Source organism: Takifugu flavidus, chromosome 7, assembly GCF_003711565.1.
Source record: "Takifugu flavidus isolate HTHZ2018 chromosome 7, ASM371156v2, whole genome shotgun sequence".
NCBI classification, from domain to species: domain Eukaryota; kingdom Metazoa; phylum Chordata; class Actinopteri; order Tetraodontiformes; family Tetraodontidae; genus Takifugu; species Takifugu flavidus.
The window spans coordinates 868,918-886,790 of record NC_079526.1 but is presented as its reverse complement, the minus strand read 5'-3'; the positions used below and the strand labels follow the sequence as shown (position 1 = coordinate 886,790).

General features: G+C 45.4%; 1 protein-coding gene across 4 annotated transcripts in view; it reads right to left on the bottom strand.

Moving 5' to 3' along the window:
* The window catches only part of LOC130528251 (inactive N-acetylated-alpha-linked acidic dipeptidase-like protein 2), a 350,820-nt gene that overhangs the window by 38,848 nt on the left and 294,099 nt on the right, over nucleotides 1-17,873 (bottom strand). For all 4 annotated transcript variants that reach the window (XM_057037405.1, XM_057037407.1, XM_057037404.1 and 1 more), the window contains one exon: nucleotides 6,816-6,950. In XM_057037405.1, coding sequence (XP_056893385.1) covers nucleotides 6,816-6,950 — 135 coding nt within the window. The remainder of the gene's footprint in view (nucleotides 1-6,815; nucleotides 6,951-17,873) is intronic.

Below are 17,873 nucleotides of genomic sequence, written 5' to 3'. Positions count from 1 at the left end.
GAATTAGTCTTGGATGAAACTGGTCCTGGATGGTTTCCAACAGCTGGACTGTACTTATTTATTCTCAGAGAGCTTCATGCCACAGACACGGTTCCATTGAACATGATTTGTTGGGAGCGATGCTATGATCACGCTATACTGATTACACCAACACAAGTATTAAAATATTAAAATGTTCTAATGTTCTCCAATAGTGTCGGTCATTGGCTAAAGCAGAATATGCCAAATTGTATAATTTAAACTTGAAAGTCTCAAAACTCCAATTTCCAAACTGTTAAAGAGGTCAATGCTAAAAATTCTGTATGAAGCCTTCCTAGTGGACAAATGTGGTGCTGAGACAACTGGTGATGTTGATGGTGTCAACTTGTTATCTGTGTTCTGGCAACCTCCCTACAGAGAGCCCCAAAGCAATTAACCAATGGCCAGCAATTTCTCCAACCTAATTGAATGGAAATTAAAAGAGAAAAATAAAGAGAAAAGGTATTAAAAAGAGAGGAGGAGAGCGAGGCAGATAGAAACAAATGATAGGGAGCTCCCAGGAGTGGTCCGAGGGGCTGAATATCGATTGGACACAGATTACATCTTTCTGGCTGCTTCTCTTTGTGCGTCTCCAACTCTCTCTTTTTCAAGCTTTAGATGTAATAGAATCACTTTAAAAGAAAACTAACCCTGCAGAACTATTGGATGCACATTTAGCTTGGTATATGCAGCTATTTGTCCATTGATGGGATAAAAAACATTCCCAAACTAGCCATATAGCCAGAACTAAAATAGCTTCTGACACGATTGGAAACATGTCCCCACATACGTAAAGTGAGCAGTCGTAATAACGGGTGAGTATTTCACAATGGTTGAGATGGAAAAACGGCAGGCTGCCTCCAGAAGAAAAATGACAGAACTACTGAAAAACATCAACAGCAGATCACCTTCAGCTCTTCAGCACCAGCGACACACTCAACACTGGATCAAACTCCATGCGCTTTAATTTTGAGCATGACTACAAAAAAACATATAAAAAAAGTATATATTTCCACTCTTTGTTACATCTTTCTGGCTGCATCGTTCTATTCCACATATTTTGAACAGCCCATATCAGTAATTAAAACAACAAAACATCCTACGTGTTTTCTACTTGGACTTTTCTACTGTTGGATTAGAATTTGAGTGCTTCCACGGTTTCTTCCCAGTCCTGGTCATCAAGCTTGTAACCTTTTTGATAGTTTACAGTAACTTGTGCAGCGTTCCACTTTAAACCCAAGACTTCCTAGAAAAATGGAGTGATGCATCGACATACCAGAAAATTCACGGGCAGCTAATATTGACAAAAAACAACTTGAGCATCATCACCATTACAGTTGCGTTAGCATAGTTCACAACATATGGAACATATGGCAGTTTGCTTACACAGGGTGACTAAACTCAGCAACATCCAATCATTGTTTTGTCAAGTTGTCCTTGTCCTTGACGGTGGTAAACAAATGACAAAAAGTCCAGGACAGCGGTTGACAAGATGCAAAAACACCGAAGACAAAAGCAGCTGTAGTCGAATCACAAAAAACTGATTTTAGGATTTTTTTTCTGGGCATGACACGAGGGGTGGCCTGAGAGTGGACCAGAAGAGGGCCCATGCCAGAAGTGCGCCACCAGACACCTCTCATCCCACTAGTACCATTTAATCTATACCATATCTATGAGGTTTGAAGTATTTACTCTATGTGTCACCAGTTGGTGAGTTGCTACCTTTGCCCAATATTAATCGGAAAGTTTTTTTTTTGCACGTTTGAAAACCTGTTGTTTGCTTGCATGCCCCTAATTTTAGGGCTCCTTCTTGGTGCCTGTCTCTCTCCTACCCCCTCATGTGTCTTGTTTGTATCTCCACATCACCTGCTTTCTGCCATCACCTTACCTGCACAGCTTCTTCTCATCAGCCTATTGCCTGCCAGCTGGTTCTTCCCATGTTCTCCATCAGTTTGTGGAGAAAATTAAGTGGTATCAGCTTGGCTCCATCATTGGTTTGACTCATGATGACCCTCTGTCATCTGCAGTGCTGCCAGAGCCACCCATCCCGTCCCATCCAATCCTGTCCTGTCCAAGCCCAGTCCAGCCCAGTACTGTTTGTGTTTCATCCTGTGCTGACCCTGTCCTTTGTTATGCTTGTTTGTAGCTGCAGATTGCCACTCTTTTTGTAAAATCAGTAAATTGTTCAAAGACCCTGATTTAATCTCCTGTGTCTGCATTTAGGGAGTCAATCTTTGCCTGTTTGCCCTTGGCGTAACAGAACAAACGTAAAAGAAATGGATCCAGCAGACACACAGCGTGCTCTCTGATAAGAGCTTTGGTGGATATCAGTTCTTCAATGGCACAGGCAGTTTCTGAACCCACTCAGCAGGTCTTGAGGTGGACCGGTACGGCTCTTCCTAAACCAGCATCTGCCAACAGTGGGGCTGGGACTGCTCCGCTCCAGGGCACTCAGGTCTGCAATCCCAAGCCATTCTATGCTGGTCTGGGCAAGTGTTGTGGTTTTACAGCAACGGTTCCTCTCATTTCGGACATACACTGCTGAAGTAAACTTTCATCAGTTTACTCCATGGCAATGTGCCGAGTACCCAAACCACCTGGGGTCCTTGCTGTATGGGGAGTTGGAAGAGAGCTCCCAGGTGGTGTTCGACCACCCGGACCACTCTGGAAATGCACCACTCGTCTGATGCTGTGTTGCTTCCCACTAACTAGTTGAGCTATAGGCGCATTAGCTGACCTAAAATTATCCCAATCAATGGATAGTGCAGCAGTGGATTTGTTCTGGGAAAACAACCCCCTTGGTTGGAGCCAATTGAGTAAGACTATAGCTGTTTACGCTGCTAGATCCTGAAATGGATGCGGGAATCAGCATTGCCCAGCCTCCCATCTGCATTCCCATCTGAGATGGCCTTCCTTGTTTGTACTCAGAGCCTTGACCCTCAGAGCAGCTCACAACAGAGTTTAGATGTGTTAGATGGAAACAGCGTTTCAACTAATCAGATTTCTACTCCCCTGTTTCTATAATGGTCTGAATAACCCAGTGAATGCTAGTGCCCCCACTACCTCAGTGCTTCATCGCCTCTCCAGTGGTCCCAGTTCCTCTTGTGTTTCAAGTATTCATGGTTCTCTTAGTGTATCTTCCTCTCCAGAGGAGTAAGTGACACTAGAAGTTATCACATCACATGGAGAATGTAGAGGAGGATTTGTGGCAGAACAATCAGAATTAGCTGCATGCGACTCTCTCCGGTCATCGGCACGCCTCAGTGTCTCTGTCCCTCCCCCTCTGTATAAAAGCTGATTCATCACTCTTCTATTACTCTGAAATCCATTTTTATGTGCTACATTGATTTCCATGTGTTTCTCCCAGTGTATGTTCCCTGCACCAGTAAGATTGTTACACTGCTCTTCTCTGGAGTTAAGGCGCTCTGAGTTACGTTTCTAATGTGTTTTGATTTGTAAATTACCAAATGTCATTGTGGTATGTGAGAGGCTGTTGAGAAGCTGTCCTGATCTGACAGCTCAATCAGATGTGAGTGAGCACAGAGGCAATTTAACACAAAGGAATGAGACGCACATGGCTAATTTGCACACTAGGTAGAACGGAAGGCCTAGCATTTAGCTACCAGGCCCCCCTGCTGTGGAACCAGCTCCCTGTCTAGGTACGGGAGGCTGACTCCATCGCCACTTTTAAGATTAGACTTAAAATCTACCTCTTTGAAAAAGCTTATTGTCACTAATTCTGTAGTTCCAGTTACTATCCTAAACAGACAAATTAGAAAATTCCAGAAACATGATCACCTGACAGGCCTCTGTCACCCCACTTGGTCATGGCTTCCTCTCCTCTCTCTCTCCTCTCCTCTCTCTCCTCTCCTCTCCTCTCCTCTCCTCTCCTCTCCGAGTAGGTCAGTGTGCTGTAGTTTCTCTGCTTCCCCCTCTCTGTATTTATCTACAGGTATTGCCGCCTTCATAGTTGTATGCTGACCTAACCTCCGACCCCGCTGACCCACTCAACTCTACCGGCAGTTTATTATAATTAATATAATTAATGTATTTCTATGATCTCTGCATAGTCTCTGTTCTACCTGTCCTCCCCCTTCTCTTCTCTCTCTACCCAGCCAGCCATCAGCAGGAGGGTCCCCTTACATGAGCCCAGTCCTGCTCAAGGTTTCTTCCTGTTAAAGGGGAGTTTTTCCTTGCCACTGTTGCTTGTTGGGGGTTAGGCCCTGGGATTCTGTAAAGCACCTAGATTTTTTTTTTGATTGTAACAGACACTATATAAATAAAGATTGATTGATTTACACCCACTGCTTGATTGTACTTGTACTACAACTCGGTCTCGCTCTCTCTGTAATCTGTACAGCATACAAAAGAGGTCAAACAATGGCAAACAAAAAGTACTAAAGCCGGTAAAGAAAAGCTGGCCAAATGTTGGGAAGGTTAGAGTGAGGAGGCTGAAGGGGACACCGTGACAGACTGGTGACAGTAGTTACTAGTGTTTACATCTTAGAATAATTTTCTGATTTGGTCCATGTTGACTCTCCTCAGGGTTTGCAGATGACTTGTCTTCAAACAAAAAAAGCTAAATAGCATAAATACAATTATTGTCATGATGGGCTTGGAAATGTCTTGGATCACCAGTTAAATCTAATAAATGAAACATACAAGACGTTCTAGAGCAACCAGCTAAGCTCCTCAGTTTGAACTAGCGTTCTGTGAGGAACATCTAGCTAGAGAACACCTGTACAGACTGTAGTCTTGACTTGATATGTCCAGTGTCAATGCAATAAATGCAGACGAGGCCGTTTCTGGACCGCTGTATCGTGACACTCTGGCTTTGTCAGCTGTGTGATTGTGTGTGCTGGACGTGTGTCATGTTTGATGATTGATCAGTACTAAACTGAGGCTGATATTGTTTGAAGGTGCTTCCCCACTAAAACAAGAACAGGAAAAGAGATTCAGGAGTCCTTAACTGACATTAAACTTAACAGATCCTTTTAAGGAAGTTCTCCATTCTACAGAGTTGCTAAATAGTGTAGGTACATGAATGCCTTGAGGTCAAGGGACCGGTACAGAAAGGACCACCACCTGAAATGACCTGTACGGTCTCGCTGAAGTTTGGTTGAGCTTGTCGTTTAGCATAAAGCTCATTCTCTTCACCTCCATTTTCAAGCCTGCTTTAAATATTTATATGCATCTGGAATAAGGGGAAAATCCCACTGCTGCCCTCTTATCTTGGTGTTATCTTGGGCACCAGCAAAGGAAATTAAACTCTACTATTAAATATCTTTTCTTCCTAAAGCCGCTCTTCCTTTCATTTCCAGGATGCGTCTGGTGCTCAGAGAGGTGATGACGGTGCAGCACTGCCTCCTCTGCTCCTCCACTCATTTGTCCACCAGTGTGTGACGTTCATTTTGTTCCCCTGACAGTTGGTAATATCAGGCCACAATTCCCTCTTGTTTTAGTGCCTTGCTTTACCTTCAAAGAAGAGTGTGGACCCACATATCATAAGAACATCTTTCTTCTCTTTCACCTATCTTTTCTTTCTCCTTCCCTGTGAAGGGAGGTCTCATTAACTCCTGCAATACGATCCTGTCCCTGCATCTCTCCTCTCACCTCATTCACCACAGGTTAATTAACAACTGTGTCTCATTTCTAATGACCTGACCATGAAGTGGACCCACGGCCCCAGTCACAATTCAAGGCAATCAAAATGGTACTCCAATAAAAAAGTTCAAGTAATTAAAGAGCGTACAATAACGAGCAGGAACACCACACAACCACAATAAAAGGAATGCAATAAAAGAAAGGTTAGAGTGGTGAACCTCCTCTGAATACTAATCTTTGTTGACTGCGCTGTGTTGGGAGTGAAATACTGGGGAAAGAATTGCATTCTGCACGCATCACTGACCCACAGCAGGAACGCTAGCTCAGGCTTCTGTGAGCATTTTCCCCAGGAACAAGAGCTAATGGTCTCCATGCTGGTTGGAGTTGATTTCATTTTGATGGTGATCTGGATGTGGAACATGGGTGAAATATTATAAGTTCAAAAGTATTAAAAAAGTAAAGCAAAAACCATTATGTCATTCAGAGTGGGCCCCTGGAACCCTGAACATTGCTTTCCAGAACAGGAACTTGCCAACATGTGGCGGCAGGTCAGTGTTTTAGCTAGGAGTTTTCCACAGCACCCAGAATGTTTCTCATTTTCAGATAATAATGTACCAAACAAGCCCATCTACACTTTTCCTCATCAAGTTTGGTGGATTTATTTGAAAAATGTTGGACATATCTGCAAGTGGCTGCTTTTCAAGACTTTACTGACATATATTTACATGCAGATTACAAGTGACTCCATTAAAATGGAACATTGGCAAAGGAAGTTATCATTTGACCATTAGTGATCATTTTGTTCCAAAATAAACATTAGAAAAAGCCTGTTTTTCATTCTTCTATGCTGATGAAAACAGGAGCAGATTTATGGTGCTAGTACATGAAACATGAGACGGTACTAAAACACCTTCATGCTGATGCTCAGCCGTACATAGAAGTGCACGCCTTCATCTCACTCAGGAGTAAAGCTGATCTGCACCGTAGAAGCAACTGAAGCACAGCTGCAAAGCTGTTTCCTCAGCTAAATCATGAAGCCACATCCATGAAGAACACCCAACAATGTGCTTCTAGGTGACTTCATCCAACTCTTTCTCAGTTTTCTGCTCCATCAGGCCGACTTCTACGTGTTGTAGAAGCATGCAGTCTTGATGTGTTAAGCCATCAATGACTTGGCTACTTTGTGGAATTACCTGCATTGGAAGGCATGGCTAGAGGGATGCAGGGGCCTCCGCGTCCTGAAGCTGGAGAGGACAGTAACGTCTTTGCCAGGTAGGCAGAAATGGGCTGGACCAACAAAGACGCCAGATTTCCTCTTGACACGTCATCTAAAGAAAAAATACATAAATATAAGAAGAGCTCATTAACTGTGCACCTTCCTATCATAGTTATGGATACGACGCTGCACATGAGGGGAGACTTTGGAGCTGGTGCAGACCAGCAGCCAGCTACATTTAGGCTCCAGAATGTGGACTTGCAAGAGTCCAGAATGTGCTGGTTTGAGCTGGGGACATTTACAGCTGAACAACTGGATAACCTACAGCTTGGTTTTGGGTGTGTGTGTGGGGGGGGGGGTGGTGCGTGTGAGTGTGTGTATGTGCCCCAGCTGTTGGTTGTGGCTGGGCTGTTTTTTGATGCTGATTTATGCAGGTCTGGTATTATAGTTTATAAAGGATTATAAAGGACTCAAATCTCCAATAAGTCGTCAACCACACACAAACACACACACATATGTATGTATGTATGTGTGTGTGTATGTATGTATGTACGTACGTATGTATGTATAGCTATCAGAGAAAAAATTAACCAGGCCATCCCAACAACTGGACCATCACCAGATGTGCTGACTGTGGGAACATACAGGTTCTCCAACGAGCCCTTAAACTCTTTCAGCCCTATATATTTTTCTGAGGCATCATCACTAATTCAGAAATCCAAGTCCAACAGGTGTCTTTTAGATCCCATCCCAACACACCTGTTGAAGGATGTTTTACCATTGATAGACAGCTCTATCCTGGACAAGATCAATGGTTCTTTAGTGACAGGTTATGTACCCCGGTCCTACAGGGTGGCAGTGATTAAGCCAGTGATTAAAAAAACATCACTGGATCCTGATGTCTTAGCAAATTATAGGCCGATATCCAACCTTCCGTTTATCTCTAAAATTCTTGAGAAGGTGGTGGTGACTCAGTTACTGGAGCACCTGCAGAGAAACAGCCTGTTTGAGATGTTTCAGTCAGGCTTTAGAGCTCATCACAGCACAGAACAGCACTTCTTAAAGTTGCTAATGATCTTCTTATAGCTTCAGATCATGGACTGGTCTCTAAGCCAGTCCATGATCACTCTCACTCACACACACACACAACACACACACACACACACCACACACACACACACACACACACACACACACACACACACACAGACAGAGAGTATATATGCATGCAGGCCAGTGGTTTACGCCACTGACTTTGCAGCGGAAGGTTGTCGGTTCGAATCCAGGCGAGCCCTTAGGCAATGCTCCTTACGCATATATGCCTACACTGGGTCAACAAGGTCCGTGTCAGGAAACCAGGGCTGCCGGATGTCAAATTGGCTACTGGAACAAGGCATTCATGGAGCAGGGCAGAGAACATGGTACTGATGGAGTGTTACTACGGAAGTAACCCCAGTGAGAGAGGGTACATGCAGAGGATGTGGGAGAGATGGGTACTTCGAAACCCCACATCCTCACTGACTAAGAAGCGGCTCTTAGCTTAGTGTTCTAATATCCGCAATAAGAAGCTGCTATCAAAGCTAAAGATTGTCAAGGCACGGCGGTGTGCGTCACCCACGGTACAAGAGCCAGGACGCCAGGTCAGTGCGGGGGTGATTTCATCATCACCCCCCCAATATCGAGATTGGGTACACAGCCCCAATGACAGACGGAATCGGGACAAGGGCAGCTGACCTGTGATGAATCATAGAGTCCTGGGGGAACCCAACTACCTCCCTGCCAAGGCTAACACACAAAGTACCAGACGAATCTCTACTGGAAGACTTGAACACTTCTGTCAACCATCCCTACCACTACCATCACTGAGACCAATCAGCTGATGTATGCAGCGGCAACGGTAATCCTACAGATGCTTGGCTATAAGATAAAGGCTAAGGATAAACCGGAAGAACTTCTCTACAGGACTAGGTGTTAGAGTCCCGACCTATTCATGGCAAGTGAAGAAGACTTGGATGGAACAGGATTGGCACTCATGATTCTGTGGTGTCACCAGCTCAACACATCATCAGTTGTGTGCCTTGGCATCATTAGGTGTTTCAGCCATTTAAACACAAGACACCCTCCACCAAGGTTGGCCTACCACAGGCTGATCAAACCTGGGTGTGTGTGTTGCACAATGGCACCACATGATGACTTGGCCACCCACAATATGTCCCTCCGTTTCAACCACAGCCAGTGACTGCTTTGCTCTGCTGTGGCAGCGAGCTCTTTTACTGCCCTCCGTTGGGCCTGCCCTCTGATGCCCATTTCCTTCAGGAGCTTTGTGGTGGTTCTGGAAACAAAGCCTCTGCAGCCTACCTCCACAGGCCACACTTTTACACTCCAGCCCCGCTCCTCTGCTTCAGCCGCTAGATTCGCATAACGTAGTCTCTTCCGTTCGTATGCCTCACTGATTGCCTCCTCCCATGGGACGGTGAGCTCCACGATGAAAACGCGCCAACAGAATTTGGACCATAGGACCAGGTCTGGGCGCAAGTTGGGAACTGCGACTTCAGATGAAAAAATAAGCCTCTGGCTGAGGTCCACCCGCATTTCCCAGTCTCGGGCAACGGTGAGTGCGCCGGCCTCCGGAGGAGCTGGCTTACTCCCTTGTTTCTCCCCTCCCCGAACGAAGGACATTTTCCATGGGGCAACAGGTTGGGAATTTGGAGGCATGGAATTGATCTTTACCCTCCTCTTCTCAAGTTCAGCCGCCAAGCACTTCAATACTTGATTGTGGCGCCAGGTGTACCTTCCTTGAGTCAGGCTGATCTTACAACCCACCAAGATGTGCTTGAGGCTTGCAGGCGCTGCACACTGTGGACAGGCTGGTTCTTCTCCATACCAGAGACGTAAGTTGGTTGGAGAGGGAAGGACATCGTACACGGCTCTAATGGTGAAACTAAGCCTGCTAGACTCCATGCTCCACAACTCGCTCCATGTAATTCTCCTCCTCTCAACACCCTCCCACTTCATCCAGCAGCCTTGCTGTGCTTGAGAGACCGCTTTGGCCCACCTAGCTGCTTCCTCCGGATGGCGCACCTCCTCCACTACCATATGCCGCCGTTCGGCTGGGGTCGCTTTTTGCCATGTTGGTGTTGTTGCTTCTATGCCAAGGCCGTTCCTGCCATGCTGGACATGCCCTACTATATCCCTGTGCCTCAGGCTGGTTTTTGCCTCTGCGACCGCTGCCGATGGCTTCCATTTCCTTCCCGTTGCTAGGGTTGGAGCAGCACCTCTGACAAAGGGATCCCGGGATTCAGTAAGAGTCATTTCCAGTCTTGCTTTGGCACATTTATACTCCTCCACCAGTCTCTCCAGTCGGTTGGCATGAGATAAAGTGACCTCGTAGATGGAAATTGGCCACATGAGCCAAGGTAGCAGCCCAAACTGAAAGCACCACAGTTTCAGTTTTCCAGGGAGAGCAGTACTTTTGATCTGCTTGAGGCCACTGATGGTGTCCTGCTTGAGTTGCTCCACCTGCTTTGAGTCTTTGAGTTCTGCACTGTACCAGCGGCCAAGACTTTTAATAGGCTTCTCCAAAATTGTTCGTACAGGTTCGTTGTTAATGTGGAACCTCTCATTAGCAAGCAAGACAGTGGTGGTGATAGATGTAGCAATCCTGAGTGATAGCAACATAAGGAGTACCAGGGGCTGAAGGAGGAGATGGAGAGAATGTGGGGCATGAAGGCAACAGTGGTCCCAGTGGTGATCGGGACACTAGGGGCAGTAACACCCAACCTGAGTAGATGGCTCCAACAGATACCAGGAACCACACCAGAGATCTCTGTCCAGAAGAGCGCAGTCCTCGGAACAGCTAAGATCCTGTGCAGGACCCTCAGACTCCCAGGCCTCTGGTAGAGGACCCAAGTCTGAAGGAAGGATGCACCACCCAGGAGGGTGAGGAAGGTTTTTTTTTTTTTTTTAATATATATATTGAAGAGAATTGTCTTTATCTTGTTACTATGTGTTCTACCATATGTTCCTGTCTTCTCTTAGAAGTACTTTAGAAGTTAGGTATGGTAGAATTTTTAGCAAATGTAATAAAGATCAGAGATATTCCTTTGACAGGATTGTTGTTTAGACCATTGTAATCTCAGGAGACAATCAGGCTGGAGGTGTTAAACATATGTCGTAAAAAGGGACAGCATTGTGGTGATGATAAGCTGATTTGCATGAAAAATGTGAACTTTGATCTGGCCACCTGGGAAGACAATGGAGAAGAAGGACTGTACCAACATCAAATGGGACTAGAAGAAAAGGACGAGATCATCCAAGCAGAAGGACTGGATTGGACTGTATGAGCATTGGTAATTTGCATTTGTGTTTCTATAAAAGACTGGGCCAAGGGATAGTTAGGTTGTCAGACTTCATGCCATGGCAATTGACTCTGTTATTGTAGGGTTATGAACTGGCCCAGAGCTCTGTAATATTTGTATCTTGAATTGGTTCTCTTGTTAAATACATTTTGAAATTGGCATTATTCTTCTTGAAGTCTTCATTTAAAGTACACGCGGATTAGCAGCTAAACACGAGAGGTATTGCGATCCAACTATATATATATGCATGTTTCATTTGATGAAAATTGTATTTTGAAATTAACATTGCAAGGTTCAAAGTTTGCGGATTTTATTCACAATAAGGTTAAAAGAAGTCTGGTAACAACATGACATTTTGGAGTGGAACCAAAACTGAAGGTAAATATGCTGGACACCATGAGGGTGGTGTCCAGGTCAGTGTTGCTTCCAGCCCCCAGGTAACCACTTGACCGTTTATCTCATCCAGGGGCGCAGTAGGCGTCCTCACCCCAGTGCGTTGCTGCGGTTGATGAACTGTATCTTACCGTAGCGCTTTTTATATTGGCTGATATAGAGTCTGAGCTCTCGGACCTTCCTGTTCAAACTTCGGATGCAAAAGTAGGAAAGAGAAGAATGACATCAAGATGGGCGGATTAAACCAGAGATCACCTGCTGATGGACTGGCTCTCTACGCCCCTCCAGGAGCACATCCTAACCCTAACCCAGCCAACCTGAACACCAGACTTCTATCCAATTGTGTTGTGATAATCTACTCTGATTCCCAGCTCCTCTCAAGTATGTTCATTAACATCCACGTACGCATGGACGTATACACCCATTTGAGGTAAATCCTGAATGCCTACGTGCAAGAACACTGTTCTCTGCTGTCAAAACAACAGCTTTTCTATACAATAAAGAGAGCACCTAAGCAATGAAGGCAGAAGGAGCTGGTGCAGGAGTGCAGCACCACGTCATCCTCACTTTCTACTTTTTCACTCTGAATTTTCTTCTTCATCCCTCTTGTTTCTCTTCTAAACATCCACTTACAGGATAACTCAACAAATCAATATCTTGTCAGTGTCCATGCGCAATAAATCATTCGCTCCAAAGATCACCTGCGCTGATGGACTGGCTCTCTTCGGCCAGTATTTTTCCATGGGCGCACCTGCGTGTGTTAGACAACGTGACACCTCTACAGTGAAAAAAGACTAGCTGTCGAAATCTTGAGAAGTCATGAAAAACTGTCAGTATCAGAGCTAGCTCATGTCTGTGCTGGCAAAAAACATAGAATCCACCACGGAGGACATGTCTTCTGTTAGCCACAAATCCATTACGGTCAGATTAACAACAAGTGTGACACAATACTCTGGTTCCAGCCCCTTTTTAGTGTTGTGATTGAATCTCTGCGAGTCTCAACTTTGTATCAAGTCCACATGATATAAAAATAAAGCTGCATGCAGTGTCCTCCTAATCCTTCAGCCCCACCTCCCTTGTGACCTTTGGTCAGAGTGAGAAGTGGCCATTTCCTGTCGCCACCAGGGGCACTGTGGTTTAGGTGGGATTTTAAGAATTTATGCTACCAGAAATGAGTCCTTATCTAAAAATGGTTCTTCTGTCTGTTGTTCATAGTCCTTAATCCATCAACTACACCTTATGTTAGCCTTTTAATGCATGTAAGGTCCAGCACACAGTATCGGCTCTACACATTCAACTTGACACGGTACGGCCATGTTGGTGTCCCATGACACCATGGTACCTGTTTGATGTGGGCAGGGTCTCCAGACCAAGGTGGTCAACCCTCTCAACGTGTTCCTCATCTCTGATGAACATTGCTTTAGAACTATTGTCTCCTTTATTGTCAAGGTCTGAACACAAACCCCAGAACTCATCACACAATAAATCCTTGACCACAGTCAAGGATTTATTGTGTGATGATTATTTATTGTGTGATGATTATTGTGGGAAAAACACACACAACTGGAATTACACACATGACTGAAAGGACACACACAACTTTGAGGCTGAGTCGAGGCTTTGCCTCCCATTGCTCATCAGTTGGTACCGTAAAGAGCTTTAAGTTGATTAAACCACTTCTAGTCCTATCTATTAAAGACTTCTTGTCTTTTCTGTTCATCCCTTGTTGTTCCTTCGTTCTCCAGTAATGGTCTTTGTGGTCTGTAGCTTCTCTCGATGTCATGTTCCTCAATGTTCAGAGGCGGTGATGATGTATCGCCTGATATCTGCACGTTTTCAGCACAGACCACTTTGGTGGGTTAAAGATATGACCTATTTAATCACTCCATTAATCACCCCACTAATCTGCCCCTTTACATTCCATTTACAAATAAAATAGCTAATTGTGCACAAACGGTTCTGCCTTTTGAAACGGCCAATTTTCCTGAAAGTAGCCCAGAAAACTGCTGCGTTTCTGCTTTGCGTTTAGATAATGAGGTGGGTGAAATAATCTTATCCTAACAGCAAAATCAGTGTAATTCAAACAAAAACAAGCAGGCAAAGGTTTGTTTATATTCATGCAAAAATGAGATGAGGAGGCAAAGCTTCATCAGATGCCAACAACATGAATTATTCAGATTGCTCCAAGCAGAGAGAAGCTGCTAAATGACAGATACGCCAGCTCTTCATATACAAATGATACACTTAAATATTGAAAATTGTTTTGTGAAACATTAGGTTTTTACGGCTATGTACTAAAGTTTTCAGGGTGGCTAATAATTCTACAACTGCCATGATTCCTGGATGCAATTAGCAAAAAATAATAATTTACCTTTTTTAATAATATAACTATGCAATAGATTAAATCGTGTCAATAATGATTAGAACATTTGAAGATAATTAAATGCAATAATAAAAAATGCAATAAAGTACTCTTCACAAAATGAAAAACATCCCTAAAACCTGGAGCAGCAAAGGTGACTGGAGTGTGTCCATAAGACCTGGTCTGTCTATTTGGCGTGCTAGGGATGTCACCCTGGGGCAGTTGAGAAACATTGGGAGTGTCACGATCCTGGTGTTTGCATGTTTGGGGTTGTGGTATTCTGTGGTTCCATGAGGGGATGTTGTTTACCCATCTCTCATTCTGGCTGCTTCTACACCTACAGCTAATCAGCATGGTTCCTCTTGGGAGTCCTGTTAAGCAGCTAACACCAGCTGTCCAGCACCAGATCATTTACTTCTTGCCAGTGGTCACCACATCTCCCTCTCCAACGATCACCACACCTTCCATCCGCTTTGCACATCTTTCATCACTGCATTAACACACAGAATGCGCTCCTTCCTTCACCAGTGTTTGGATTATTAATTAACCATTTTTCACTACAAGCTGTAGTGAAGGTGAGCACCATGTTGAAGTGACCCATTTCCTCTTCCCGAAAACAGCTCCAGCATTTCTTTGGTTTTGCCAACTTTTATCGATGGTTTATTTGAGAATACGGCAAGTTGGTGTCTTCCCTTACCAGTCTGACATCTAACCTCAAGCCGTTTTGTTGGTCCAAAGAGGAAATGTCTTTCCATCTTGGTCCACCTAGATCCCAGTTGTCAATTTGTGGTGAGGTTGACACTTCAGATGTTGGCTTTGGCACTGACGTTGATGTTGGCACGTTGCAATATCCCAAGGACCAAAAACTCCCTGAGCTTTTGTTGTGAATCTTCTCCTGGTGGTAGCCGAGATGTGTTGATGCGGAAGGAATCTTCGCAGACACCGACTTGGTTATCAAAGATGTTTATTGGAGAGAACAGTCAGGTATCAATCGAACACTGCAGTTTGTCTGAGGGAGGTTTAGCGGTCCCGATGGTGAAGAACTCCGAGGTGTCTACATCGATACCTCCTTCTTATACAGTCAAGTAAACACATTCTTTTCTGATGACCTCACGCTATACCATAAGGCCAACCCAATGGTATAGCGTTCAGTTATTACCAAAAAAGGGAGTACTGAAGATGCTTCATGCTACACATCCTCATATGGAGAACAACCAGGGGCCCACAGGCTCCAGTGTCATCTTTTAGCAGCTCCTTTTACATAAAAGAAGAAGACACAGGACACACATGTGGAGCATGTCCTAATATGGTGCTTAGGCTGGGTGCTAAACACATTGCGGCCTTACAGACGTAAAGCCTGCATAGAACGGGTCAGATACTACACTTTCTTCAGTCATCGATTGACCCCAGCCGAGAGGAGTCATGAAGTGGGTAATTGGGAATTCCTTACAGTGGTCCTGGCCATACAGGGGTGGAGGCACTGGCTGGAGGGATTGGCTCACCCATTTGTGGTGTGGACTGACCACAAAAACCTCGGCTCCCTTCGGAGTGGCAAGCGGCTTAATTCCCGGCAAGCACACTGGGCTATTTTCCTGAATGCTTCCAGTTCACCCTGACCTACTGGCCTGAATCTCAGAATGCCTACCCAGATGCCTTATCCCGCCAGTTCTCTCCTGATCCCTCTGGTTCAGTGCCCAGTCCCGTCTTGTCTTCCTCATGCATTGTGAGTGCAACTACCTGGTTGGTATAGGAGAGCACGGGAGGTGCAGCAATCTCATTCCAGTCCCACGGGCAGCTCACACAACTGGCTATTCGTCCCTGAGTCTATCTGCTCCGATGTGCTGCAATGGGATCATTCATCCAAGCTCAGCTGTCACCCAGGCCACGTCCGGACCCCCTGTTTCCTCCAGCAACAATTCTGGTGGCCTTCAATGTCACAAGACACTAAATCTTTCATCGCTGCTTGCCCTGTATGTGCCCAGGGAGTTATCTAACTAACCACCTGCTGGACTCCACAATCTGCTCTACATTCCAAGATGCCCCTGGTCACACATCATTAAGTGTGATACTAGGCTTCGATACTAGGCTTCCCCAGCTGCCGGACACACCACCATCATGACTGTAGTGTACTGGTTCTCAAAGCTGTTTTATTTCATCCCTTTCCCTAAGCTTCCCTCTGCTGCTGAGACTGGGGACCTCCTAGTCAAGCATGTGTTTTGCCTCTATGGACTCCCAAGGGATGTCTTGTCTGATTAAGGTCCACAGTTTACATCTCAGGTCTGGAAGACTTTCTGTAATGCATTAGGGGCTATGGTGAACCTCTCCTTGGAATACCAACCTCAGTCGAATGGCCATACCGAGAGGGCCAGCCATCCTTGGACAGTACCTTGTGATGTGCCTTGTCCCGTCATCCCACCTCCTGGAGCTCATTCCTGCCATTGGAGGAATATGCCAACAATTCCCTTGAGTCAGCTTATACTACAATGTCCCCTTTATGGCCTTCAAGGTTCAGGACGAGGACGTGGCAGTACCATCCATACCGAACCATTTGAAGACAGGTTTGTGCTGCCCTTTTTTGCTACTTCCGTCAATCCCAAAAGCTGTGAAACAGAATTTGAGTGTGAAATGTAAATTGAGTGCAAAAGGAAGGGTTGAAATAGAAATTTAGGATGGGGGTGGTGGAGACTGGGAGAGCAAATGAGTCCATTTGGCACCTCATGCATTTACAGGAAACAAAGGCGCCCTGAGGTTCAAAGCAGACCTGCATCAAATGACTGAGGGGGGACATTCTCAGTCATTCAACACATGCTGTGAAGGCACCAAACGCATGCTGTGCATGCAAGCGCGCACATGCTGTGAAGTCCGTGCCTCAGAGGCGGGCCTTCGGCTATATAAGATCAGAACTGTGTATGCTTAGGCAGAGATCTCTCTGACTGCTTCCGTGTATGTATCCTGACCGACTGACTGGAATAAACCATCTCCTACGCAGTAATTTAGATTCATCGTTTACTTCTCCAAACGGCTAAAATTCTGTGACAGCAGGCCAACCACCAAAGACCATATTATGAACCCCTCTGCTGTGGACCTCAAGGTGCCGTCTTCCGTCAAGCTGCATCCAACCTTTCTTGTGTGTTTGTTGAAGTCATAGTCGGAGTCGGACCTCATCTCGCCCCCCCACATGTGAACAATGGCGGTCCAGCATACCCTGTCCAATATTGTTTTTACATCTAGCGACGGGGACTACAGTCCCTGGTCGACTCAGAGGGGTATGGTCCCGAGAAGCGGTCACAGGTCCTTAGGCGTCACATCTTGGACATGGGTCTGGTGAAGGGCTTCTACCGTCATAAGCTGGACAGGTCAAGGGTCAACAGGACTTGACAGAGAAAAGCAGAAACACACACTTGAGCCAGGAGCCAGAAAAGCCTCAGCAGGATCTCAATACACAAACTTGTATTCCTGAATTGTCACTTGGTTGATGAAAAAAAGCATTGTAAGCTTCCATTAGTCACAACACGGTCCCTTGGCCACTTTTACAACACAGTAAGTTACATTTTCTATTTTCGATGTAAGTTAACAGCATGGCCATTGGTGTAGCATTGCTAATATTAGCTGCGCTGGTGGCTAATGTAAATTCGAGACGTTTGCAATTGCGAAAACACATATTTGGCCAGTGTAATGTAGTTTGGGTGACAGTTGTGGCTGGGTTCCTCAACGATCCAATCCTCAGATCGATCCTCTGACTATTGGGACATGGAATGTCACCTTGATGGGGGAAGGAGCCTGAGCTTGTGCAAGAGGCTAAGACATACTGGCTAGAGATTGCTGGGGTCACCTCCATGCATAGCATGGGTTCTGGAATCCAGCTTCTTGAGAGTAGCTGACCCTCGGCTACTCCGGAGTTGCCCAGGGTGAGCGACAGCAG